The 26,451-nt window shown below is 41.4% G+C and overlaps 2 protein-coding genes across 3 annotated transcripts in view; one reads left to right on the forward strand and one right to left on the reverse strand.

Annotated features, from left to right (window-relative positions):
- SMYD2 (SET and MYND domain containing 2) overlaps nucleotides 1-16,218 on the forward strand; it is a 29,142-nt gene extending 12,924 nt beyond the window's left edge. For both annotated transcript variants that reach the window (XM_056487121.1, XM_056487122.1), the window contains 8 exons: nucleotides 995-1,119; nucleotides 4,778-4,845; nucleotides 6,540-6,642; nucleotides 9,009-9,119; nucleotides 10,835-10,955; nucleotides 11,152-11,326; nucleotides 12,699-12,807; nucleotides 14,801-16,218. In XM_056487121.1, coding sequence (XP_056343096.1) covers nucleotides 995-1,119; nucleotides 4,778-4,845; nucleotides 6,540-6,642; nucleotides 9,009-9,119; nucleotides 10,835-10,955; nucleotides 11,152-11,326; nucleotides 12,699-12,807; nucleotides 14,801-14,881 — 893 coding nt within the window. In that variant the 3' untranslated portion in view covers nucleotides 14,882-16,218. The remainder of the gene's footprint in view (nucleotides 1-994; nucleotides 1,120-4,777; nucleotides 4,846-6,539; nucleotides 6,643-9,008; nucleotides 9,120-10,834; nucleotides 10,956-11,151; nucleotides 11,327-12,698; nucleotides 12,808-14,800) is intronic.
- A 397-nt stretch (nucleotides 16,219-16,615) lies between these two features.
- The window catches only part of PTPN14 (protein tyrosine phosphatase non-receptor type 14), a 110,592-nt gene continuing 100,756 nt past the window's right edge, over nucleotides 16,616-26,451 (reverse strand). Inside the window, exons 18-19 of the mRNA XM_056487123.1 lie at nucleotides 26,055-26,218; nucleotides 16,616-22,162 (exon numbers count right to left, since the gene is read on the reverse strand). Coding sequence (XP_056343098.1) covers nucleotides 22,034-22,162; nucleotides 26,055-26,218 — 293 coding nt within the window. The 3' untranslated portion in view covers nucleotides 16,616-22,033. The remainder of the gene's footprint in view (nucleotides 22,163-26,054; nucleotides 26,219-26,451) is intronic.

The raw sequence follows: 26,451 nt of genomic DNA on the forward strand, positions 1-26,451 counted from the left end.
AGAGAGTGGATTAGGAAAACATTTCCAAACACTGCTCTTCAGGGAATAGAGAGGAGACCAGGAGTATGTGGTTGATCATCTAGCTTACTCTGCATGGACTAGGTAGGGAAAGATTCAGTGACCATGGCTTTGGTTAGAAATTGTCATGAGCCTGCGGGTAAATCTCTGAAGAAACCCATCATGGAATACAGTTGGCAGGAGTGATGTTGCTGCTGTCTCCTATTAGTGGATGTCTGAAGTCTAAACACATCTCTGTTGGTGGTCACCCCCAGCCCATGGAGACATGGGCACTTTCAGGCACTGTTTGCTACCTCCTGAAGCAGGTGGATTTCATTCCTGGAAACCCTCATGTCATCCTCCTCTTGCTGCAAAGGAGAGGCTCTGTAACCAGCCCCAGTGCTGTTGCTAGATCCCTATCACATGTGGCCACAAATAGTTAGGGTTTCTGTGCTAGGAAAGACCATGTCTTTCAAAAGCAGCAGGGATAAACAGCCTGAGCAGCAGTTTGGGATGGTTTGTGCTGGTAAGGACTAGGTCTGTATGAGAAAGTTTCATTCTATAAAGCATAATTTCAGGTGAGTGAGGTTTAGTGTGAGTTCACACCACAGTAAGTGGGACCTACCAGGGCTGGCTGGGCTGTTTGCTGCAGTTAACAAATGTACTTTAAAGACTACAACCCAAGAAGGTAAAGTCTGTGTCCAATTATCTGCTAACCTAAAGATGTGAGAAAATGCTTTTTAATCCTTCATGTTGGGCATGGGCTGGACTTGATGACCTTGAAGGTCTCTGCCAACCTTGTGACTCTGTGTTTTTGTAGTGCTCATGTGGCTTTAGCAGAGGCAACGTTATGTTTGTGGAAGAGCAGGCACTTATTGCACTACTTCCAAATGGTTTGTCCCTCAGGGGTTTCTGTTAAAGTCTGGGCCTCTTCTAACCTTAGCCTACCTGGAGGGATTTTCCTATTACTGAAATGGAATGTATTTTTTATCCACAGACCTTGACAAACTAGACAATGAAAAGAGAGAGCTGATTCAGAACGACATTGCTGCTCTTCATCACTTTTACTCAAAGCACTTGGACTACCCTGACAATGCTGCCCTTGTAGTTCTCTTTGCACAAGTAAGTTGGCTAGAACACAGCCTGCTTAGGTGGATGGTGCTGTAGGAGTTTAGCCTTTCTAAAAGGGGGAGGATGTTAATGGCAATGGAAAGGGTAGCTCTTTGCTTATGTTAGGGACAGATGACTATACTTGATGGAGATTGCTTCATTGAGCAGTAGTGGCTGGATATGCCCCACTTCCATCCTGAGGGGAGAGACTCTTATCTGCAGACATTCCATGAGGTGCTTCTTAAATACTGAAGAAAAGGGGAAATAGCCTTTAATAAACCCTGTCAAAAGTTGAGCTTCTTGTGGGCCAAACATAGTGTGGCTGTTGTTGAACTAACATGGAAGGCTGCTAGCTTGAGACCCTGCAGAGGCAAATCCTTCATTCAGGCTTCAAACTTGTGGAAATCCTTGCTGGTCAGGTCACCATTGTATTTGACCTTCACAGGGAGTAAACTTCAGAGACATAGAAAGAGCAGCAGAAAGCACAGCCTAAAACTTTCATCTGCTGTGTGGCTTTTAAATGTAGTCAGGTGGTTTGGCCATCTGGAGAGATGAAGGAAAGACAAGATGTCTTGTTAGATAACTTCTGATAAGTCACTTCTTTTTTCTCACCTACTTTTCATATGCATCTGAATGGAATGTATTGTAGTGGATGGAATAATACGCTAGTGGAATACTGAAAGATCCATTTTCTTCTTTTTCCTCTTTTGCTTTAATATAAGCTAGTTTTGTACTTAAGTTTCAGAGTAAAATAGTGTCTTGAGATGAGGGCAAATGTTGACCTCTGTGATGAAAGCTGAGATGGAAATATCCTGTTTGGTAGAGCTGGGCATCTACCAACAAGGAGGCACAGTTACTATTTTCTTCATACAGAAGTACTCTTATTCTGTAGAGGAATGATTCTTTAGGATGTTTAGCATCTGCTTATCATCCCTTGTGTTGTTTCTAATTACACATTTCCTTTCAATGATGAGAGTTTTTTTCTCTTTTGAAGACTTTAAAATTTATGTTTGTCAGAGGGATACTTTGAAGATGTTAGTACAACCAGTTTATTGTGGTATTTCTGAATATTTTTGTTAGAATGTAGCCAGAATTCCCCAAAGATTTCATTATTTTTGGCTCGAATGACTTTTGTTTCATGTCCTGTCCAAGGGCAGCTCCACCAGATTGTGGTACTTTAACTGATTTCTGTGAGCTGCTGACTCCCAGATCTCATATTCCATCCAGTCTTCTCTATGGAGGTTACCTGTAGGTGTTACTTGGCTCATCTTGATCATCAGGTAACACTTTGCTACTGTGGACATTAGAATTTTTTGAACTAAAATCTCCAGAAGTCATCTGGATGCTTTTCAGAAGTGTTTTACAGTAGGCAGCCTTCTGAGGTGTTAGTCCCAGAATAAATCTTTCCAGAAGAAAGGGAGGTATGCTTGTACTTGAGCTGTACAAACATGTTACCTAATGATTAGTTAACTTGACCTAAAACCAGTAGTATGGATATGCTGCTGCTCCTTTGTTTTCCTTCAGCACTTACTGTGGCCTCATGTGGTCTTCTTTTGCTCCTCCATTCCATTCCCCATTGTTCCTCCCTGTGGTTCAGGGCAGTCATTTGGGACTTGAGTACCTCTGACTCCTTCTCATTGCTCTTAGTGAACTTTGCCTGATGCTCTTCCTTACACAGCCTAAAGTGTAAGTGGTCCTTTTAAGTGAAATAAGTTCTTTTGTCTGAAGTCCTTGCCTTTCACTTCTCTCTTCTCCAGCTGTTGGCATCATTCTACTCTCTTTTGTCCCTCTTGAGGCTGGAGCTTTTCTTCCTCACCTTCTCATACTCTTCAAACAGTTTCTCTCTTGCCTCAAGTTCCAGCATCTCACCGTTTCCCTGAAGACCTTGCATGTTGTGCCTTCTTTTGCACATTCTCTTTTCCACCATTGGGAACAACCTTGAACTCCAGTTTAACTGCTGTTGTCTCCTCACTCCCTCCACTTTGCCTGTTTTTAGTCATGCATTCATCTGGTGAAACCAATGACATCTCATCCCTTCTAATCCCTCCTCTTGTGTAATTTCTAATATGATACTTTCATGAAGTGTGTTGGCTCTGGTTTAGTGGAGGGCAGTTGATGATAACTCACTACATATTTTTATCTATTTCCCTGTGATTTAGAACCATCAAGCAGTTCTTTATCAGCCTTTGTAGCCTTATGTTCTCACTTGCTGTTGATATTATCTTTCCCTTCTATTGTTTTTGCATTCAGCAATTACATTTTGGTTTTGGTTCAGGTGTGTTTTTACATTGGCCAGTGGAGCAGCATGCCCATCTTGAGAGACTGGGAACCTTGGGCACTATATTGCTAAAAATAACAGAATAAAGATCAAGCAAAGATAGCAGAGATACTGATGAGTGCATCAGGATACTTGCCTTAATTGTGAACTCACCCTGAATAGTTCATATCTGAGGAATGGCTTTGGGTATTTGTGTCTTTCTAAAAGCCAGTCCAGGCTGCATTCCAGCTTGTGGGCATATCACTTTGCTTGGTGAGCAGCCTGGTCTACTGGAAGGTGTCCCTGCCTCTGGGGATGGGAGAAAAAACAAGAGATTGGAATTCAATCTTTACAGTCTCTTCCAACCCAAACCATTCGATGGTTCTGTGATTATTTTTGGTATTATTTGTTTTCCAAAACAACTACTGCACTATGCTTGACTGACTGTTCCTGTGCCTTTTCTAGATTTAACTGGACTTGGCCATATTGTTTTAGTGAGCAGTTGTTTTAGTGCATTGCTGGTGCTTTTTTTCATGTTTGTAGTGAAATAATGGTGAATGTGGAGAGGGTACTCTTTGTGTCAGTATGTGTGTGATTTGAAGTGGAAGTGGAATAAAGTACTTGACTGAGGTGCATTTTGGCCACTTAAAGTCGTACAAACCACATGAAAAAAGCTGAAACTTCTCTAAGATTCCTTTGACTTGGATGAGAACAAAAGTGAGAAGGTTTTAAAACCTGCTTGAATCTATTCTATAAGAGAGTTTTGTGAACAAGTTCTTTTGATCCTATGTCTGTTAAAATTAGGAATACACTTCCTCTCATACTCTGTCCTTTTTCTGTCCCCTCCTATTCTATGTCTTTATGAGGTTCAAGTCTTTCTCAGTGCTTTTGTTGTTTTCACATGTGCTTTAGCTTTAGCTGACATGTGCAGTCTTGGATGACAGGTGCCATTGTAGCAGGTCTCTGTGACATATGCTCCATCAAAGCTCTGCACTGCCCCAGCCTGGCTGAGTTTGCTGCCCTTCATTCCCACATTGCTCCTTGCATGTGTAGTTCTGCTTTGGCCCTTTCCTTATCATGGCCCAATAAAGTCTCTTTGCCCCATACTGGGGCAAGGTTTTGTGTGCTCTTTTTGAGCCCCACTCCTCTTGGATGGCCCTCCAAGGAGCAATTCACTAGATGTGTCCTGAACAGGGGCAGGTGTTGGGCTGTCAGTTCTTTAGTGTCCTGTGCATTCCTTTGGAACTTCACTTGTCGAGATGTTATGGAGCTCCCTGTGAGTCCTGGAGAGGTGGATGGAAAATTGTAAACAAATTTCTGCAATTGTGTTTAATGTATGAGAATGTGATGTGTGTACATGTGGAGTACTCAGCTGACCAGAAGCTGATCCAGCACCTTTCTCTTTTTTCTTAGGTTAACTGTAATGGCTTCACAATTGAAGATGAAGAACTCTCTCATTTGGGATCAGCCATATTTCCTGAGTAGGTTGATTTTAAAATATAAAATTATTAAAAAACAGAGGAAGTAGATATCTACCAAAAGAATTAATGTATCTTGTTTTAAATATCTTTAATTGGCTAATGAAATGTGGCTGATTATTTGCAACAGTTTTTCTGAAAAATCCAGTAATTTTGGTAAAATTGCACATGTAATTCATTTTGAAACTCAGATTGTGAACTATATTCAGATTGGTAGAAAACACTTGTTTGGGTAGCAGGTTCTGGACAGGGACATCAAGTAATGATCTAAGCCAAATGAAAAGGATTGCAGGTGACTTGCTCTATTCAAGCTTTCTGTTTTGGCTGGGTATAATCCTTCCCCCAGTGCTCTGTGAACAGTATCCCTTCTACCTTTGTTCCTTGGCAAATAGTAAACCTCTTTCATAGCTTCTTTGAGCCTCCTTGCTATGACAGTGGGAAAAAACAACATGTAGAAGCTTCTTAGCTTTACAAATAACTGCAGATGTTAAGTGTTAACTGCAGTTTATGAATGGGGGACTACAGTTTTCTTTAGGGCAAGAAACATTTCTTGCATTTTTAAATCTGCCCTTTCCAGTTAATATTGTAGCAGAGGAGGGTATTTTCTGCCCCTGATCTTTGCACAGCCTGTATGAAGGTATTAGCACTGAGGCTTAGTTTGACTTCCTGGTGAGGCTTGGATTACTCATAGCTTATCTGTGTCAAAGTAACCTGAAACTTGTGGATGCCCACTTAAAGCTGGATGTGATTTTGCCAAGTGCTGCAGACAAGCAGTAGTAGCTAGTCCTTGCTTCACAGATTATTCTTCTTCTTCAGGCTGATCTGTCTGAGGTTCATATCCCTGATCTACAGATTGGAAATTAATGCCTTGAAATGCCCAAGATCAGAGTCATTGTGGGAAGAGGAGAGTATTAAACCAGGATGTCCTAGAAAAATGTCCACCACCATCCTTTGTAAATGCTCAGGATACAAGAGTCAGATACTTCCTACTTAACAGCTATGCCTGTGAGCTAAAAATACTGAAGAGACAGTTGTTATTTTACTAGACTGGAAGAGAAGGAATTAAAATTACAAATTTTATCTCAGATGAGCAGTGAACTGCACTTTCTCCAAGCTTGGTAATAAGGAGGTTTACTTTTCTCTATCCATCCAGGTTTTTGTCCAAATCATGTGCTTATATAACAGAGAGAGATCTTTTCCCTCCCACTTCAAACATGGAGGCTGTTTACATTTGAACAGAAGCCACCTAAAATTTTAACACCCATCTTAATTTGCAATGCAGCAAAGACTTTTGGTTTTTTGTATTTTCCTGTTTCCTTTTAGATTAAACATGTTTTTCTTTCTCCTCTGAGGGAAATAGTCTATCATGTTGATATTAAAGCTGTATGAACATACCTGTCAGGTGTCCTTCAGCACTGTAAGAAGGGGAAAATAATAACTTGCCTAGTTCTGCAATAATAGGATTTAAAAATGTAATGATTCATTAGCACAGCCATTCTCCATATCATTAGAATAAATAACAGTACAACAGATTCTCCCAAGGTTACCTTCATGTTAAGCCTCAGAATAAAAACAGCTTAGAGAGACAGACTGACTCAAATCTTTCAGAATTATTTATTTTGTGAAGTGGTGCTTAACTTCTTGCCTGTTGCTTGTGGTGGTGGTTGGGGAAAACATTTACTTTTCTACTTTTACAGTGTTGCATTGATGAACCATAGCTGCTGCCCAAATGTGATTGTGACTTACAAGGGAACCTTGGCTGAAGTCAGAGCTGTTAGAGAGATTGAGCCTGGAGAGGAGGTAACTGCAGTGTTTGAATGTGCTCTGTTCTCCTGCAACCTGACAGGATTCATTCTGCTTCTCAGGGATCATTTCAATTAGATGGCAATTTAATAACAGGAAGGAAGGATCTCTTGTTTCTCAGAGAAATGCAAGATGGTGCTTTGGAAAAAAATAGGATTGAAGGGATTTTTGGAGGCAGTACCCTATTTTTTGGTAAAACATGGGAAAGGCACCTGCAGCAGTCACTGTGTATCTGCCAGCCTCTCTCTCAGTTTATCCATCTGTAAAATGAGGCTGAGTTTACTGATGTTTGGCTGCTGCTTTGAAATTCCAAGATCAAAGCAAATTATTACTGCTATAATAGTTCCCAGTATAATAGTAATGTGTTGAAATTGAAGCCAGAATAAACAAGGTAAATGGGTACAGATAAATCCTCTGACTTCTGTTTGGACAGAGCATCCACAAAACATGGGACTTGGTCATATCACCTCAGTGGCATTTGCTGGGAAATCACAGAAGAACAAATGTGTGGTTTTAGGTGGAGTGAAACTGAACAGAGAGGAATAAATACCTGTGAAATTGAGTAAGGCTCTGGGTTTACCTTGAAACTTTCTCAATCAAATAATGAATTTGGCAGGGAGTTTTAAACAGTAGAGCTGCACTTTACTTTAAAACAAAACAAAAAAAAATATTAAACAGAGTTGGGGAGGATATTCAAATACCTGCAGGGAATGAGGATTCTGAACATCCTCTCTGGGGATGGAGTTTGCACAGAATTTCAATGGCTCATTTGTAAATGTTAATTCAATGGGCAAAGTTAATGCTGATAAGCTCAGATTTGATTTTTGATAGCATCTACTGTTTTCTGAGGTGTGTGATAGCAGCCTGGAAGAAAGGTAGAGAGGTTATTTTTGTGGATTATAGCTGTTCCCCCTTGGGAACAAAGTGAATTTATTTGCTGTAGCCAAGGGTGAACAACTCAGGTGAGCAACTTCTTTTGATGCCATTTGCCAGTGATGATTTGTCTGTGATGTTGGCAGTCACTGCAAATGCTTTGTGGTAATAGCAAGGACTGATTCTGGCTTCAGAATTTTGTTGTGGAATCCCAGGCATTTTTAGCATTTTGGGGGAACGTGTATCATTAGAGATAGAGATGTGGAGTCTTTACCTTGCTCAGCCTCTTCTTCAGGTTGAATTCTGCCTTAGAAGCTGCATCAGCTTTCCAGGACCTCACAGCATTTGCACACTGGCTTTTCTGACACTTCAGGGTTTCTGTACAGGAGCTGTGGCTGTGTGTGGTCGTGGTGCAGTCTCCCAGCCTGTGTCTCCATCTTCAGGCTCTGTGCAGCTATTGCAGGGCAGCATTTTAAAGTTGTTTTTTTTTGTGCTGTTAATGTGGTCCCTGCATTCCACATGCTTTGAAAATATCGAAGAGAGAAGTGTGAGGGAAAGCGTGAGATGACACAGTCACACTTAAGAAGGTGCACTGTATGAAATTGCATGTAATTTTACTTTTAAAGAAAAGAGAAACTTTAAGTAAAAAGACTGAGCAAAGCATTTGAAATAATTATAGATGAGGAAATGGAGCTAAAGGTGTTCCTTGGTCTGCAGAATGATCAACGGCGCTGTGCATAGGACGTGTTTCTTGGGGGAGATCTCATTCTAAAAGCACTGCATTAAAGCTAGTTGCAGGGGTTCTTTTCTGAAGACCATTGAAATAGAGGAAAACTTAAGAATAGTGTATATGAAGGGCCTTTAAAATGTTCAAAAGCAGGTTTCCTTTGCTTTAAAATATTGCTGCTGAAGTAAATCTGATATTCTTTCTCCTTGAACAGGAGCACTGGGCCTCTCTTCTTTTCAGAGATCTAAAGGTCTTGTCCTAAGTTTCTAAAGCTACTAGTGACTGCTGTTGCCCCAATTTTTGTAGGTTTTCAGAAAGAAAAATTTGAGATTCCAGCCTCCAAAAAACCAGGCCACTGTAATTTATCCTAGGCTGGATACCTGAAATCATTATTTTACTTCTGAAAAGTAGGCATCTCTTTGTAGTCTGACAGGAGCCTGAGATTTATGCTGTCATAGTTTCCTTATCCACACCTGAATCTTGCTGTCCTGGGTGCAAGCCAGGGTAATATTTGGGGGAAATTCCAAAAGGAATAGGAAAGGAACACTTCTCTCTCAGGTTGTATTTGCAAGTGACAAGTCCTGATGCTGCCAAGGGGCTTGGAATGTGGGGGAGTGGGCAGGTGAAGTGGCTGCAGGGATCCACAAGCTGCATGAATATGTAGTTGTCATACATACCACATATATTAGAACTAGTATAGGAAATATGTTTAGTGATGCTGCTTCTCACTAACAGTTTTTTGGGTTTCTTTTTTACCACATAGATTTTTAGCAGCTATATTGACCTGCTGTATCCCACAGAGGACAGAAATGACCGGTTAAGAGACTCCTATTTCTTTAGCTGTGATTGCAGGGAATGCACTACGAAGGAAAAGGTAATGGAACTGGTGTGAAATATACTTCTGACTGTAAAGGACCTACCCATGTCCTTAGATGTAATATCCTATCTGGCTTAATTACATTTTGGAAAGTAGGATAATGGGGATAGGGGGAGGTGGTTGTGTTCTCTGCCTTTCTGTCCAGAGTGCTTTCTGGTACTCATTCTTTCCACTGTAATTATGACACATCAGGAAATTTCCTGGTGGAGATCTATTTAAAGTTGAGCTACAAAGCAAAGATTGTTAAAAGTAGATAATTACACTGTATCTATGCTACCTGGCCAAACCAATTTAGCTCAGAACAACTCCCAGCGAGTAAATCTTGCTTGGGGCATTTCTGGAATAGGGTGCTGCTGCATTTCCCAGTTGGGACATTTCAATCAATTCTAGGGGACATTGTGTGGCATGTCTGGATGGTTTGGAGACCCAGCATAATTTGGGGAATGGTCTTTTCTACAATAGCATCATATTGGTCTGCTCAGGGACAGTGCAGTCATGGGTCACAGCCCCTTGTGATGTGCAAGCCAGAGTTATGTTCATTAGACATGAGCTGGTGCCCTTCAAAGGACAAAGGAAGATCCAGGCAGTGTTCCTGACAACAAGGTGTTAGGTGTTTTAAAGAAAAGCACTTCTTGGAGGGAAAAAGTACTAAACCCAACAGATACTGAGACAGCTGTGCCTGTGCAACCATTTCCTTCACTGAAGGTCCTACAGAAATTGAGTTCTGTGTAGCTTGTCTGTCATTCCAGATCAGTGCATCTGGCATAATCTAATCCTTAAGTTCCAGATCATTTTTCCTCCCATTTTTACCAGGAATCATTTTGAGAGCTGCTTCCCACCAGACAGCCATCTCCTTCCCCTAAATGGTGTAATCTTTTTTTTTCCAGATAGTACCCAGTATTGTTGCTTGAGACTATTCTGTTGATACCATATCACTTGTGTTTTTCCCCACAGTTACCTTGATAATTTTGCCACTGAGTTTAATGAAGCCAGGATTTCATCTGTGATTTTCAACAATGTGCTACTCTGGGATTCGCCTGTCACTCAGCCTCCTTCAGTTCTGGAAAGAGTCCCTGTAGCTCTCTCAGCTGGCAGATTAAATAAAAAAGGAACAAAAATCTTGCAACAATACGAAGCTTAAGCAGCAAAAAATTGTCTCCAGATTGTAGCTGACTCTTCATGAAATAGTATGTTAGATAGAGAGATAAGAGTAAGTGGAGCTGTCCAGCAGAAATAACAAAATATATGGAAATGGGGTTTTGTCTGTAGATCTGAGGGTTCCTTTTCTGTGTTTAAGATCATGTCACTTTCCACAGAGATATCATTTGGTAGTCAACCTGAAGTCCTTGAGCTATTATAGCCTTAAAACTAAGCCCAAATTTGTTTTAAACCCTGATCTTTTGGAAGCAGTGAAATTTCTTATGTAAAACCACTTGCAAGACAAAATCAAAGAGCTCTTCAATCTTTCAAAAGAAAGGGACTTCTTGGAAGTAGAGAATGGCAGATGAACTGGAGGGCTAGGGGATCTTAGGATTTCTAGCCAAGGCTTTAGAGAAAAATTGCAGGTGCACATTCTACCTTTGTTTTTTCATCCTTTGAAGAGCTTAAGTTCACATCTGTGTCTTTTTATTAGAGAAATTTTGTATAGCAGGTGCACTTTTATTTGTAGGAGTTGGAACCCGCCTTTGTAAGGTCCATTGTGTTTCCTTCAGGATAAAGAGAAACTGGAAATCTGCAAGCTGAATGATCCTCCATCAGCAGAGACAGTAAAGGACATGATCAGATATGCCAGGAACGTGATTGAGGAATTCAGGCGAGCCAAGCACTACAAATATATCCTTTGTCTTGCCTTGACTCCACTGGTGTGTAACATAAAAATCTTTCTTGCTGGACTTCAGAAGTTCGTGCAGGAGAAATAATAAGATGTAGAAATTAAACTTACCTCTTTCCTCTTTGTGTCCAAAGGCATTGTCAGGTAGATATATAATGAAAGGCCATAGATTTATTGCATTCCTTGACTTCTTCCTACCCCCTAGTGAATTACTGGAGATCTGTGAACTCAGCCTGGACAAGATGGGTGCAGTGTTTGAAGACAGTAATGTTTATATGTTACATATGATGTACCAGGCCATGGGTGTATGTCTCTACGTGCAGGACTGGGAAGGTGCACTGTGTTATGGGCAAAAAATTATCAGACCCTACAGGTAAATATAAGAGACTGGTTTTTTTTTTTAATACTCTAATTAATAATCTGAACAATTAAGACAAGTCTGGGCAGAGAACACTTCTCTCAGTGTATGTTGTGTAAACATTCTACCCATGATACTGCTTCTCAAAAAGGAATATTTAAATGCCAGGACAGTGTTGTTGCTATCAGAATGTGATCTGAATATATAGCAGGACTGATTTTGAAATCCTTGCTTTGGGTTCCCAAAATAATTTTGTGCCACCTTGGGTGCTGTGCTAATTCTGCTTGGCTGGGTCAATCCCGGTTTCTAAAATACTGTAATTTTTTACTAAAGAAGGGCTTCAAACTGCATCTGCAGCCGGTATTTTGTACGAGGTAATGGAGGCAAAGGCTGTGTTGTTGCCAGTCTCCCAGTGCTCTCTCTCCTGGGCAGGGCTGCAGGAGAGCAGGGCCGTGTCCCAGGGCTGGGGCTGAGCAGCAGAGGGAGCTGGAGCCGAGCTCAGCTCTGCACCAGAGCTGGGGGTGCCCCGTGTCTCTGATCCCGCTGCCCCGGAGCGGCAAGAGTGGGAGGATGCCCAGGGGGAAGCCCTGCGTGGGGCAGGGCAGCACACAGCCTGTGCAGGAGACACGAGTGCTGTTTCTGATAGAATTCTCTGTTTTTGCAGTAGTGAGCCCATTGGTTGGAGCCAGCCAGTTGTGCTGGCTGTGTCTGGTCCTGCCTGAATCTCCCAAACAGATTCTCGTCTTGAGACGTGACTCTTGCCAGCCGGGGGGAGCGCAAGGAAAGCTCTCCCTTTGGAACAGATGCCAACATAAAGTCACAGATCACTTGGCAGAGAGCAGTGATACAAAGGAGGAGCCAACATCCCCCCCTCGCCCCGGGGGCTCAGTACTATTTATCTTCCCTGGGACTTGCCCAGCTCCTCTGGCTCTGAGCCTGGCATTCCAGGTCAGCTCTGCCCGCTCAGTGTGAGCGAGCACAGACGGCCATGTGTGCCCTGCACACTGCGGCGGGCCCCTCGCTTTCCAGCCCACCAACCATTGTGGAACACACAGAGCTACTGCTGCGGCTGCAGGGTGGCTCCAAAAACTCCTAACAATGCAGGCTCTCTCTGTAGCTGGCTAGATTAAAACTAGTGGCAGAAAGTCATTGCCATCTGACAGCTGCTCAGAGGCATATGGTAGTTTCAGTCCAATTCCCAGCTGACAGGCGTCCCCATCCCAGACACAATTGGCACTGGCTCTTGGCAGTCACGGCAGAGGGGATGAGCACTGAATGGGCAGGGGCAACGAGAGGCAGCTTCTTGCCCCATGAGAGGGGGACAGAACTGGGAAAATGCTGTGAAACTGCCAAAGTTGATAAAGCTGAATTTCTTTCTGTCTTGCAGTAAACATTATCCCTCCTACTCGCTGAATGTTGCCTCCATGTGGCTGAAATTAGGGAGACTGTACATGGCACTGAAGAACAGGACGGCTGGAGTTAAAGCCCTGAAGAGGGTATTTATTGCCTGGTTTCTCCATTAATAACACCAGCTCAGCTGTGGGGTCATTGAAACCCTGTGTGCTTCTCTGTCAGTGAGCCTGGTGTGGTAGGAAATGCACCATGTGTTGATGTATTTGGTCACTGGATTTTTGGCTCAGGTTTGGTTTTTCTGGAGATGGAGGATAGGTCTGCTCGTGGGTGCCTTTTCACAGTGGGTTCATGCTGCAGCAGCTGGAGTGAGAATTATGCTTAAACATTTGCTCTAAGTTCTGAGCTAGAGCTGCACTAATGTAAATGAAGCAGAACTCTATGTTCCCCTCATTTGCTGGGTAAGGACAGGAAAAATGCTTGGCTCTTATAAAAGGCACATAGTGTTTCATTGAAGTCTGTGATTTCTATATCCAACTTAGACTAGGCATGCTTTTGGTGGTTATTTGTTCTGGAACCAATCGATTTTTACATAGCTGAAGGGAATTCAATGCATCTGGTAATGCTGAAATTGGCAAATACAGCATTTTGGTTTTATGTTTTTCTTCACCCCTTTTTGTTAGTCTGTGCATTATTCCTAAGTTTTTTATTCTGCTATTTTTTATTAGTCTATACTATGTTTCTTGACTGTTTTCCCCTATTGTTGTTGGACAGAAATTTATTTTAGTTTCTTAAGCATCAGTGGCTACTGTAGCATATAATGACTCAGTGTGGAATGTCACAATGTATTTATTTCTTCTCGCATTTAGATGCTGGCAAGTTTTTAGCCAGCAAATAAGAGCACCATCCAACCATGGTGAAAGATGCTAGAAGAATGTGTGCTCTAAAATTTAACTGTTACCTAGTTTAAAATTGGCATAGGTTTTCCTTCTCTGGGATGTTAAACCCTTGAGTAGAAATGGGAATTGTGCCAGTAGGAGCATGGGATAGGGAGGGTAGGGAACTGTGAGGTAAATTTGTTGGCATAGTTAGTTTCCTAACACAAACATTTTCTAATGACTCACTTCCAAAAGCTGTCTACAGGAACTGCCCAAAGTTATCCCAGCCTCTGATGTTTGGGATTTAGTGGAAAAGCAAACCCATTGTTCCCTGTCAGTTTGTGAGCAGCTCATCCAGAAGGTCCTCCTTTCTTTTTTGGAGCTGCAGGAGCGGTGGAGTCATTTCTTGCTGCTGAGGTAGAACCAAAAGCCCTTGTTGTACTGACTTAACAAATACGAGAGCACAAAAGTTTCCCAAGGATGGAATGACTAAATACTCAGAGAGCCAGGATACTGCCATTCCTTGCTCTGTCTTTGGTCTTTAAAGATTCTCAGACATACACTGAACTTTTTTCTCAGCTCTCTCTGGTGCTGCCTTTTATCTCATCTTTTCCCAAGGTGAAATCTTGCCCCTGCACACACTCCAGGGCAGGAAAGGTGCCAGTCAGGGGTCTGGCTGCCTGCAACCTTCCCTCTCGGGCCTGGAGCAGGCTGCAGGTGAAACACCAGGGAGCTGGGCACAGCAGTGTCTGTCCAAACCTTATGGGATCTCACTTCTGCCTAAGAAGTTGCTTCCTTCCTAAAGCACTGGCAGCCCCTGGAAGGAGCAAAGGGTTTACAGGCTCAAGTTTGAAATGCCTCAGCATTACTCCTGCACTAGGCCTGCATATCTCTGACAGCTTAAGGATAAATTGGTAGGAGCAGAGCTCTCTCTGATACTGGCTAAGTCCTCTGCCAGAATATTACCCACCACACTTGCAGTTTTCTGTCCTGGAGCTGGTTGCATTCAAAGTAGTTTTGTCAGAAATATAATTTTAAAAGGTGCTTTGGGCTCCTTTAAGATCAAAGATGTATTCTCTGAATATAAAACCTTTATTACTTAGTTTTGAATTTCATTTTATTTCCTACTGGGTTTATGACTACAAGGGGACAAAAAGTAGCTAGAGGTGTCAGACTGCTTCAAACCTCTAAAGAGAGTATTTATAGCCTGGTGTTATATATGAATCAATTGTGTGAATATATTTTTTTTTTCTTTTCATAGGCAATTGCTATCATGGAAGTAGCACATGGGAAAGATCATCCATACATTTCAGAGATCAAAAAGGAATTAGAGGACCACTGAGCCTTTGAATCTATGCAATCCTTCAAACCTTTATTTAAAAAGCCTTGTTATGGAAACCTTCAGGAGCACTTTGAAAAGCGGTAGAGTATGAACACAGTTCTGTCCTATAATTGGAATGACAAACACATGCAGGCCTAGCTTCCACACATCTACAATTGCCTTTTTTTTTTTTAAGGAAGCATCCATGGTTTCTTAAAGGTCATGCCTTTTGGTGGCCCACGTGCAAAAATGGCCATCTTTTTTCTTTAGGGATGTTGGTGTGGATTTTATTTGTGTAAACTAAATAAAGTGGTCTTGGCCCCTCTTGATTCCACTTGTACACTTAAATGGGTGCAATAGTTTTATGATATGTACTTTTGCCCTAGTAGTATTGCTTAATCTGACAAATTAGCAAAAGCCCTATTTTTCTGTTGTGGTTTGGTACCCATTTCTTTTTTTTCTTGCATCATTTTTTTTTTTTTGCAGTGGCTTAACTGAGAGAGAGGGGAAATGGGGTGATGGATTCTGTATGTTTTACAGAAATGCCACCAATGTTCCCTCAACCAGTTAGTCTGCAGGTCCATCACTGCTCCTAGCAGATGAGGATTCATCATAGCAAAGACCTAGAGCTCAATTTGTCTTGTACAGAAAGTACTGACACCTATGTTGGAGCTTGAAGGCTTGCACAAGCCATGAACTATGCAACTTCTGGCTTTTTCGACTCCTTTACAAGTTAAAGTGAGTTAGTGCCAAGGAGAACTCATATTTCCTTCCTTACAACCCTACCTTCACCTCCAGTGGATTGCAACTATTGTAATAGGTTAACAATTATTTTTAAGAGAGGAAGAGGAACATTTTCTGAGGAAAAAGTCCAGGACTTTACTTTCTCTACCCTTATATAAAACAAAATAATTTTCCCCCTCCATTTAGATCAATGGCAAGAGTTTGCTTTTAAGGATGGGGGAAAAAAGAGTGTAGCTGCAAACTTCTAGCATCAAAATTGAAATATGGTGCATAATAATATTACCTGCCCATTCCTTACTGTTGTCACAGCTTATAAAGTATGATGAGAAAGAACACATCACCCTTAAGAACTTCATTATATTTTCTTTCTTGTAAGCACTGCTCTGAAAATAAAACTGCTCGAACAAGGCTCTGTCAGCTCATTTTGCTGGAATCTTTCATTGCTCTCCAGCCAGCAGTTGTTGCTGGAATACATAAAACTGCACCACGTCTACAATTCCAGAAAGCCAAGGCCATTTAAGTACAGCCAAGCCTAGGAAGAGGGCACTATCTCACTATTTTTATCCTAACCTTGTCTTGTCAAATAAACTTTTGTCATGGAATTAATACCTTTACTACAGCAAGTCTGTCCAGAGCCCAGACCACACTTCAACACCAAAGAATTGGATTAGCTGAATATGAGGCACCAGTGGGAGCCTTGCCCCTGTGAAACTTGGATTACTATTTGCAGAAGCTTGCCCTTCTGTGTCCCTGGCTGCGCCTATCACTTTAACACGGGAAACCAACTCAGGTGGTGTAGGTGCAAATATAAACCCCTTAAGCTGGTTAAGAAAAGAACACAAACATTGTTTTCATTGAAAAAAAAAAAAAAGGTTTATTGTATACTGTGAATATGAAGAAGAGCCTTACCAAAAAAACTTTAGAGACTGAAGACATTCTCACATTTGCAGAAGCATATAAGACACTATTTACACAAAGGCAGTGAAAGGCGTAAAAAATTATTGCAGTCAATTAATGCTGATAGAACTTTTTATTATAAAAAGAGAAAGAAAAGAAACAGTGCAAAAATACTGTCAAAAGTAATCAGTTCTATACACAAGATAAAACTGACAAGCATAAGCTTATGTACTGATATGAATAATACATTAGAATATAAAATAGCATGCATAGATTTTTTTAAAGGCTTTCAATAGCATAGAATAGTTCTGCCATTCAGCCCTAACAGGAGGGGTTGGGGGCAGGAAGGGCACATAACTGATGTCTCATTTCTCTACAAAATGTGTAAATACAATGAGGTGGTGAGATTCAGATCATTGTTTTGTGCTAAACTGTCAGGTACAGAATTACAGAACGAATAAAACAGAAGGCATCACAATACTGAAGTAAAACAGGACAGTAAAATCCAGTGACATAAACATGTTATCTCATTTAACACATTCCACACAATAACATATGGGAATATTACAGTCATCTGCATGTGTAAACTTTTTCCTTTGTAAAATAACCACAGAAAGGTACTTTACTAGTGAGGAAGATGTGTTTTCCATATGGAACAACCTCAACAAGATAAACATCCTATTACCGGTGTTTCTGGCATTACAGATTTGCTTTCTTTTCAAGACCAAGCAGAAGCAAGAAAACACTTTTATTTAACATAGACAAAAAGGAAGTTCATATACATTACATCTCTAAGTTGTGGAACTCACCAGCACAGGACATTGTGAAGGCCAGAGGAATAAATGGCTTCTAAAGAGAAGGTAGTGTGATTCATGGAAGATGGATCCATGGATGGATCAGTGAGCGGGATACAGTTTGTGGGAAACATTCCTCTTTTCTGCCTTCCTGCCCAATCAAGCAGCACTACCCTTGAAATCAGTGGAACTGGCTGTCCAACCACTGAGTCCTTACCCAGATGAATCAGTGGTAGTCCTTCCCTTGCTGTTATATAGTGCTAGAATGCTCCAGTGGAAGCTCCTGTTTATCACTGATTTCCAGTTCACTCTCTGAAGGCAAAAGTCCTGTTGTTACAGAGTGTGGGAAACTCTTGGTAAAGCACAGGCAACAAAACTTCAGAGAAATGCCAGCCAAAAAACAGCAGAGAGAAACCAATGGAACTGTAAGCTAAGATACTCCAAAAACACTGACTAAATTTATTTACTTTAAATATTTATATAAACACAGCTATTTTTGACCTGTGCGCTGTTTGGTTTCACAATCTAACAATAGTTTATTTATAGTTAATACCTCCATCTTGTTTTCCCCACAGCCATCTGTTCCCTTCCTCAAATCCCAGTCCCTGCAAGTATCTGCATGTGTAATGTCCTTCTCTCTAAAGACTTAGATGGCATCTATAGATCCCTTAGCACCAGATAGTACAAGAAAACCTCTCTAGAAGACTAAGAGCAAGCTGAGGACAATTGCTTTTGGGGTTCTGGACTTGCAGCCTTTCTCTTACCAGCACAAAAACCTATCCCAAACTCCATATGTCTATGTATACATCAGCAGCTTTATACTCATTTTGTAGAAGAGTGGTCAAAGGCTTTTCATGCATGTTTTCATGCAGTCCTTCCTCTCATGGCCAGCTCAGGAGTTTGCTCCTGCAAATGTGATGCAGCCTTTATTTCCTGCAGTGGCTACTACCCTAGTGTTTCTTATCCACCAAGATAAGCAGCAAAATTTAACTCGGACCTCCCTCAGAGAAGCATGAGAGCTGCTACAGCAGAGATCAGCCTGATGATTCCAGGTTCTGAGCACACAGACCACAAACTGTTAGCAGGCTGACAACAGCTAATTCAGTCATCATCTCCTCCCAGGGGACTGGTGGGAAGTCGGCTGTTGGAAATGCAGCATTGTCAGTAGCTCTACAGATTTCTGTGCTATATCCAAGTACAAGATTGCCCATCAACATTTCTTTTAAGTTGATTGTGGACTACACAGACATAGAAGGTATTAGATCAAAAAATTATATCCTGGCTGACAATGACAAGCACTATTGAAGCACTTGGGCTGGAAAAGAATTACGATGTTTTTCCATTTGCTTTTCTGTTTGTTTACCAGAAAGTAATTTTAAAAACCCCAGCTTTTGAAATCATGCAAATATTTAATAATATTTGTACCTGAGGCAGCTGATTTAAATAAGTAGAACAGAAATGCACTTCAATGTACTTCAAGGACTGGCAATAGGTTGAGTAAGTTCTCAGAGATGTGTCTTCTGCCAGCTAAAATTAGTTTGGGGAACCTCTGATAAGGCTGAGCATTTAGGATCTCTGTATGCCTATACAGGAAAATGCTTGTGGGAACAAGCTTCATCTTTCCCCAGGTAGTCAAGGACAAGAGGTGCAAAACAAGCCTTTGTAGGACCTGAAACAAGTAGGACCTGAGCAGCTGATGCCCACCATCCTCCAGTGTGACTGATGGAGGACAGAAACAGGATCCCCGCAGCACTGAGCAGCATCACAACTCAGCTGTCATCTCTCCCATCCCTGCTCGAACAATGGGAAGCATGAAATGCTCAGACCATAACCTTAACCAAAAAGCTGATGCCATCACCTCAATACTACAGTTGGTAAGAGTTTAAAAAGGCAAAGGTTGTTAAATAGATGAGGAGTGCACTAGAAGGAAAACAGACACAATGGATGCCCAAGCCAGACTTACTCATCTGCTGCAAGTTCTCTCTTGGAAAGCATCAAGGAGTGTAGGCTGAACATGCCAGCTGCAAGGTGGGTGCCCTGGGAGAAGACTGCTTGGGTCAAAATTCCATTCATTGATGAATCATTGTGATATTTTTTTCAATCCAGACTTTACTCCAAATGGATGAAACTGGTCTCAAACTACTGTTATGCTTTGATGATAAAAAACATGAACACAACAAACAGCAACTTCAAACTGCCCTTGTCTTCTCAAAGGTTCTGCTGTTTAAAAGTCTGCTTGACAAAAACTAAACAGCACTGTTGCTTTAAGGCTCATGTGTTCATTCCTTCTATGACTAAGAAAATTGGATGCAAAATGCATTTTCCTGTCACTCCCTAAAGGTTAGGAAATACTGCCCAAGCAATTTTGGCCTGATAAAGCTACAACAGGTTCAAAGTGAGGAGGTTCATTTTTTTCCTTTACAAAACTGTATCACATTTCAACCATAAAACATCAGCATGCTGAGGGCTGCTTGTAAGCTGGGGTGGAAAGGAACCTCTGAAGACATGCACCAGCCCAATTCACTTATGATATTAACAGATCTAGTCAAGATAAAATCTAGCAGGGAAAAATACATTGAAGTCAGATGAAAGGAAAAGTTTAAAATTACCATTCTTTGACAATGAAAGGGAAAAAGTGACTCACATTGGCCTCTATCTACCATACCAGCCACATTAGGAGTTAATTGGAAATGACTGTTTACCACATGGCCACTTATTTGGCTCATTAATAGGCACTGACTTAATTTGGAAAGGATTTTTTGTGCCTTTTTCTAATTAATGTTTTTCTAAGACACCTATGATGCATCTTTGCATAAAAAAACATTTGCTTAATTTTCTTCCCTTCAAACACAGCTCTTCACACTCTCTTATGCAATGACTTTCCTGTGCTCACTGTAGCAGCAGAAATACACATTTCAGCCAAGAGCAGCTGAATAATAAGACATAAGAACAGATTCTTTTCCCTCCTGATTTTCTACTTCTCACATCCAAGTGGAGCAATGGGACTTGACAGCTCTGAGTTCAAACTTAATTCATCATTAGGAAATTATTCAAAAAGTTATAACAAGATAACTAATTTAATACACTTTGCTTCAAGGTTTATTCCTTGGCTTTTTTCCCAGATATAAAGCATCTCTCTGCAATTATCATGCAGATGCTGCTGAAAAGACTTTAAATGGTTGCTGCTAATTTAACAAGAGATATGTTGGCACCAGCAGAAAAAATTAGATGAAAACTGAAGTTGACTGAAAACTCAACTGATCCCTAAAAAGAACATGGTCAAGATATTACAGTGAAAAAATTGCTCTCCATTTTTTGGTGCCTACAAGTCTTCACCAGAAACTCTGTCATCATGTTAGGCCTGTATTGCAGAGCACCAAATCAACAGTGCAGTTTTAAACACAGCCAAGAAACATTCTGGTACAGAACCTTAGTTTAAGCTCCCCACTAATTTTAATCCCCTTAGTGCTGAAATTCAGAGTGCTTGTAGGCTTGGGCCTTTGTATATTGAGGGTTTGGACATGGGGATGCAATAGAAAAGCAACAGTAGGATTAAAATATTAAAAGTATCTGGGGAAGGGATACCGAGAAAGGTGATTTCACCATGACAAAGTAACTGCATTGCATCACGTGCCCTGAGAGGCTGTGAAATCTTCACCCTTGGGAATTCTGAAACTGGATGTGACCCTGGAGAAGCCTATCCAAGTTTAAAGTCAGCAGTGGGGTGAGTGGGGCTGAGCCCAGAGACCTGCAAGGCGCCTCTCTAGCCTGATTCTCTGTCTAACCATCCAACAATAGTTCACACACAAAGACCAAGGCAACTGGAGATGCCTTATTTCAATGAGATTCTTTTTCTACACAGGGTGAGCCTCAAGGCAATAATACTTTCAGTGTAATTCATGAGAAGGTGCTTGATTTGGATCTTTTTTCCAGATACATTTGGTTGAAAGTCCTCTGCTGTTCAACTCTCAGACCACCAGAATTATTGGAAAGAGTCATTCACTGACTTCAGCCTGTTGTAGGTTACTGCACTTCACCCTACATTGCATCCTATGAATCCCTTCAAGGCTTGCACACAGCAGCAAAAGGCCTCCTGAAAAAGACACAATATTGATTTTTTTCAAGGACTAATCTAAAATGGTAATTCTTGTGGAATTTGAACAGTTTAGCACCCAAAACTTTCTGTCCTCACAATGTCCTGTGCTTGAGCCCTCTGTAATGTGCCTGGCTGCACGTGCAGAAGCTCAGGTCTCCGTGCTGTGCCCCCTCAGCTTCCACTCACACAGAGCTGTAGCTGACTTCTAGCAGGTCTTGTTTTTACCAGGGAAGCCACATACTGCGTCCAGAACGTCCTCATGTGGGAAAAAGCCCACTGCCAAATAACTGCAGGTTTCAGAAGCTGTGCAGCAAAATAAAAGCCAGCAAGTTACCTTGACAAAGGATTGTTTTCCTTATAGACACATTATAATGCAGACCAGTCATGTCAAATGTGGTTCACTTTGAAGGTCACTATAAGTTTTACAAGTTATTAAAGTAATTCAAAAGTTATTCCAAGAAAAATAAATTATATCTTGTATAAAATAATCCACGGGAGACTAGTAAAGAACCATAATTCCTTACTTTCAAGACAACTTTAAAAAGTGCAATATATGCACACAGTGTTGTCAAGGCAGTTCCCCTTGTTCATCAATAAGGTTCAGTCAGATCCACAATGCTGGGTCTGGGATATTTGAAAAGATTAAATAAGTCTCGAGTTTTGCAGGAATTGTATGAGCACTTGGTAGACAAATTTGTACTGGGCTATGGTCTGGATCATAAACACTCTCTGCTCCCGCAGGTGTCTCAGCATCACAGGAACGTCCATTTTCTGTAAAGCAAAGGGGGAAAAAAAGCATAAGGATGTGGGTTCATTAAACTAAGCAATCACTGTCTCAAATATCAGTTATCTGAGAGAGGGAACCATACTGTAGTTAAAGAAGACAAAGGCTCTGTGGACAAAATTAAATGTGCAGGCAAAGATACAGATCTTTTCACTGAAGGGGAACTTATTACCACCAAATGATCTAGAAACTCCAACATCTGATCTGCCACAGCCAAGCGTACATTAGCAAATAACATTCCAGGAGAAACAGGTCTGCAAAGTGAAACACGGATTCAGTATCCACAACATGTGTTTTGCAGACTCCAGGCCAGCGTAAGTTTGTTGCCACCTACTGAATATCCACTGGGACATATTAGGGGTTCTCCAAGAAGGCATCTTCCAGCTTAGTTTTACCCAAAAGAAACTCACTTTTGTGCCCTGAAAATGCTCTGCAGCAGGAACTAAAGTGCATTAAGTAGGCACAGATGAGGAAATCCACTGGGAAGGCACAGCCCTAACCCCACTGAGCAGGCACAGGCAGCCTTTGATGGTCTGAACTCTTTAGCAAATGAGTTCTGTGAAACAGAGGCCCATGAGGTGAAGCATTAGAAATCACTGCACATTTCATTTAGGATGGTATAATCAGATTTCTGGCATTTAGGGAGCCAAAAACCTATGATGCTGTTGTATTTTATCTGTTCCAACAGGTACACGAGGAGCTATTGAGGAGTTGTTGAGCCATGAAGCTCAGCCTGCCAGGCTCAAATTCAAACAGCGTGTAATGTGAGCCAAGCCCAGGGACACAAACCTTTGATGGCAGCAGTAAACGTGAGCACTAACATACACACTGCTTTTGAGGAGGTTCTTGAGCAGTGCAAGACAGAAAACTGAAGAACAGCTACCCTACCAGGCAACAACATAAACTGCACTTTGTAATGGCTGCTTGCAGAAATGCCAAGAAGAACTTAGCAAGTCTTTTGACTGAGATTGCTGCTAACCCTTGGAGGCCCAACTGAGCATGGAATCTGCTTCCAGGCACATCTGAAGTTTCCTGGAAAGTTTAAAATAAAAGTCACGCTGCATATCCATTTCTGTCCATGTATATAAAACTCAGAATCTCCATTCCATGTAAACAAGTATTAACTCATAGGCTATCACTTTCTGAAAACAAGGCCAAATATTCTGCCACATACCCCAACAAGCTGTTATAGAAGGACATCTCTAGAGAGTCAACGAGTGTAAATATTTGGGATGAGTAATGTCATATTATTATCAACAGGTGCAAAGAAAAATGGAAGCTCTTTCCAGTTAACTTGGCTAACTTAGAGAAAGCCTCCCTGTGGACTCAGATGCTTATGAAATGGTCCTTGCTGAGCTGAGTCATGTGGAACCTGATCTCACCTGAACAACTCTAACAAAAATGTAGGCCAGCCTTGAGCTGCACATAATGTTCGTCTCTCAGCTTTTTGTTGCATGACAGTTCATTGGTTTTTAGTGGGCACACAGCGATCCATGCACCTCCTGAAAATGGAGATGGTTTTGCCTTATCTCAGAAATGGAAGAAAATCCCATCCTGCCTATTCAACCTTGCTATTTATAGCCAGCTTAGTATTTGGTTCCAGGTAAGGAGAATCCTTAAATTCACCTTCATTGCCATGTACGTCCAAAAAAAATTAAAAAAAAAATACACCTAATGCTTTGCTAAGCTGGCACTTGCAAACAGAACAAACAAAAATGCTACTCATTTCTGCCTCCCAAACCAAAGACCTCCCATGTGAAAGCACGCTGTAGATGCAATCATGAGTTAATGTCCCAGTGCCAAGTCTGGATTAAAAGTTGATAGAGCAAGTTCTCAATTACTTTCTCGTACTATGTGTCTACAGCAGTAAGGATGTAATGATGTGACATTTACTTGCCATGCAGCAGTTACTGAAACTCTATCCCTGCAATGAGATACAGCTTTAGACTCAACCAGCCATTGCCCAGAAGCCACAGTGACTGAAGCTGTATAGAATTTGATTAAACATGGCTTTTTACCTAAACCTGAAACCTCAGGTTCAAGAGTTCTCATGTTTGTTCCAGCACTGCTGCAGGCTTTCCAAAATGCTCTTTATCAAAATTTTCAAACTTCCTCCTGATCTTTATAAAATATTAATGCATTTACTTGCTAGGACACTTCTGTGAAAACCAGTTCCAAAGACTAAAACATTTTAAGTGATAAGTAATCTTATTACAGGAAAAATCCCCAACCAATTCTACTACAAAATAAACAAGTGAAAAGGAACTCCTCTGTACAGAATCTGTCACAAACTGAAAATATATTGTCAAGATTTTTAATATTTTTTTTTTTAATTAGGTGTTAGCTAATCAAAAACATTAACTTGGTACAATCTAGAGAAACAAAGCCCTTAATGAAAATTGTATTTATTGTTAATGATAATTTTCATTATTAATCAAGACAAAATAATGCTTTAGTTAAGGGACATCAGAGAAATCCTTTATTATTGAGCACTACCATCAGGTCCTAGTGAAGTTGATGAACACTCATATGAATGATGTCAAGGCTCACCCCCATGCTTAGACGCTGAGGTGCCAAAGCTACTCTTTGCCCAAAGGGTGACTTCTGTAAACCAAGGTGGCCAGACCCTGTGGCACAACCATTAGAGTTTGCTTCTGTGCACATACAGAGGGTGCTGTAAACCAGACACAGCTGCACTGATGCTCACAAGCAATTCAGGATGGCTCTTTTTACTCTCCAGCTTTCCCCTGGTATGCAGAAATTTCATGGCTACTATGTGAACAACAGGAGCAATCATTTCCATGTGTCAGTGCACAAAGTCAAGCAGGGTCAAGAGTTGTATCCATTGCCCCACACCAGGCAGCTACTGAGCAGCAGTCAGCACTGGGAGGCTGCTGGATTCCCAAAGCACATTCCTGTGGGCCCTTTCTTGGCCAGGATAGCTCCTCCTTTCCCTTTCTCCCCCAAATAAAAAGCAAAAGAAGAAAGTGTCAGCTGTGACAGATCTACAGGACAGCTACCCCTTTGGTGAGGCCCAAGCAGAGTTGGAGATTTGTCCCAGATGATCTGAGCCCAGGATTTGTAGGGGTCTTATAACTCCAGAATGATATCTGCTGGAGTCTTCCCTGAACTCACCCAGTGGCTGATTATTGGGAGGGGCAGAAGATGCATATCTATTTGTCATTCTTGCTGCATTCTTATCCCTACAAGCAGCTTTGGTCCTTGAGCATTTTCTTTAGCAAAAGAAATCCCTGGTTTCCACAGTTGCCATGTGGCACATTGTTAGTCAAGATGTGATGTTCTTCCTAGACAGTTTCCCAGTGACAGATGAAAATTAAGTTGCTACCCATGACTGCACTACTGTGGCTCTTTTTCTTAACTCCAGACTATGCTACTCATAATGCTGGCTGCAAATCCCAAAGCCCTATTCCCCACAGAAATCCATAAATACACTTATTCTTAAAACACAGTTAAGCTTCATTTCAGATAAGATTACAAGAGAGAGGAAGGAGCCCAAGGAGAGAATTTAGAGGACAGAAAACTTAGTTAAAAGAGAAAGGACATTATTCTCTGGCCTCTCTCAAGTAGTGCTTGTAAATGCAATATCTCTAGACTTTAATTAATACAGGTATGAAGTAGACTAAATTATTAAAAGAGGGAAGAAAGCCCTAATTTTAATAAAAAATGCATAATACCAACCATACAGAAAACTACAGCAAGTAACCTGCCATGGGGAATTTCTACCTGTCACATTTAAGGTCCTTGTCTTGCTCACAAAGCTGGCAGAAAGAAAGCACTTCAAAGCCTTTTAATTTCAGCCTGAGAAATGGAGCCAGGCAGGAAGGGGCAGCTCAGGGTTTGTAAAGGAAGCTGGCTTACCTCATTATGCTCCAAGCAGCCGATCATGAGCTCTGTGAGGATCACCACCCCCGTCCTGCCCACGCCTGCGCTGCAGTGCACCACGATGGGAGGGTTGCAGCTGTTGCTGCTGTCCAGCACGCTGTTGGTGTGCCGGCGCACCGACTGGATCTCCTCCAAGTAAGCTGCGGGAGGGAAAAGCAGGCAAGGTTGCAAACACCTACATGTCCAAATGTAGGAATTAGGAGGGGAGGGGGAAGGAATGTGGAAAAGTTATTCTCTGTCAAAGTGGCAATGATTTACATTTTTTACAACATAATAATGATCTTGGCCAGGGTGCACTGAACAGCTCTGCATCCAGCAAGTACCAGCTGGGTGTCAATTATTACTTGGGAGTCTGCTCCTTTAAATTAAATAG

The sequence above is a fragment of the Oenanthe melanoleuca genome, chromosome 3 (assembly GCF_029582105.1).
Source record: "Oenanthe melanoleuca isolate GR-GAL-2019-014 chromosome 3, OMel1.0, whole genome shotgun sequence".
Classification (NCBI taxonomy): Eukaryota; Metazoa; Chordata; class Aves; order Passeriformes; family Muscicapidae; genus Oenanthe; species Oenanthe melanoleuca.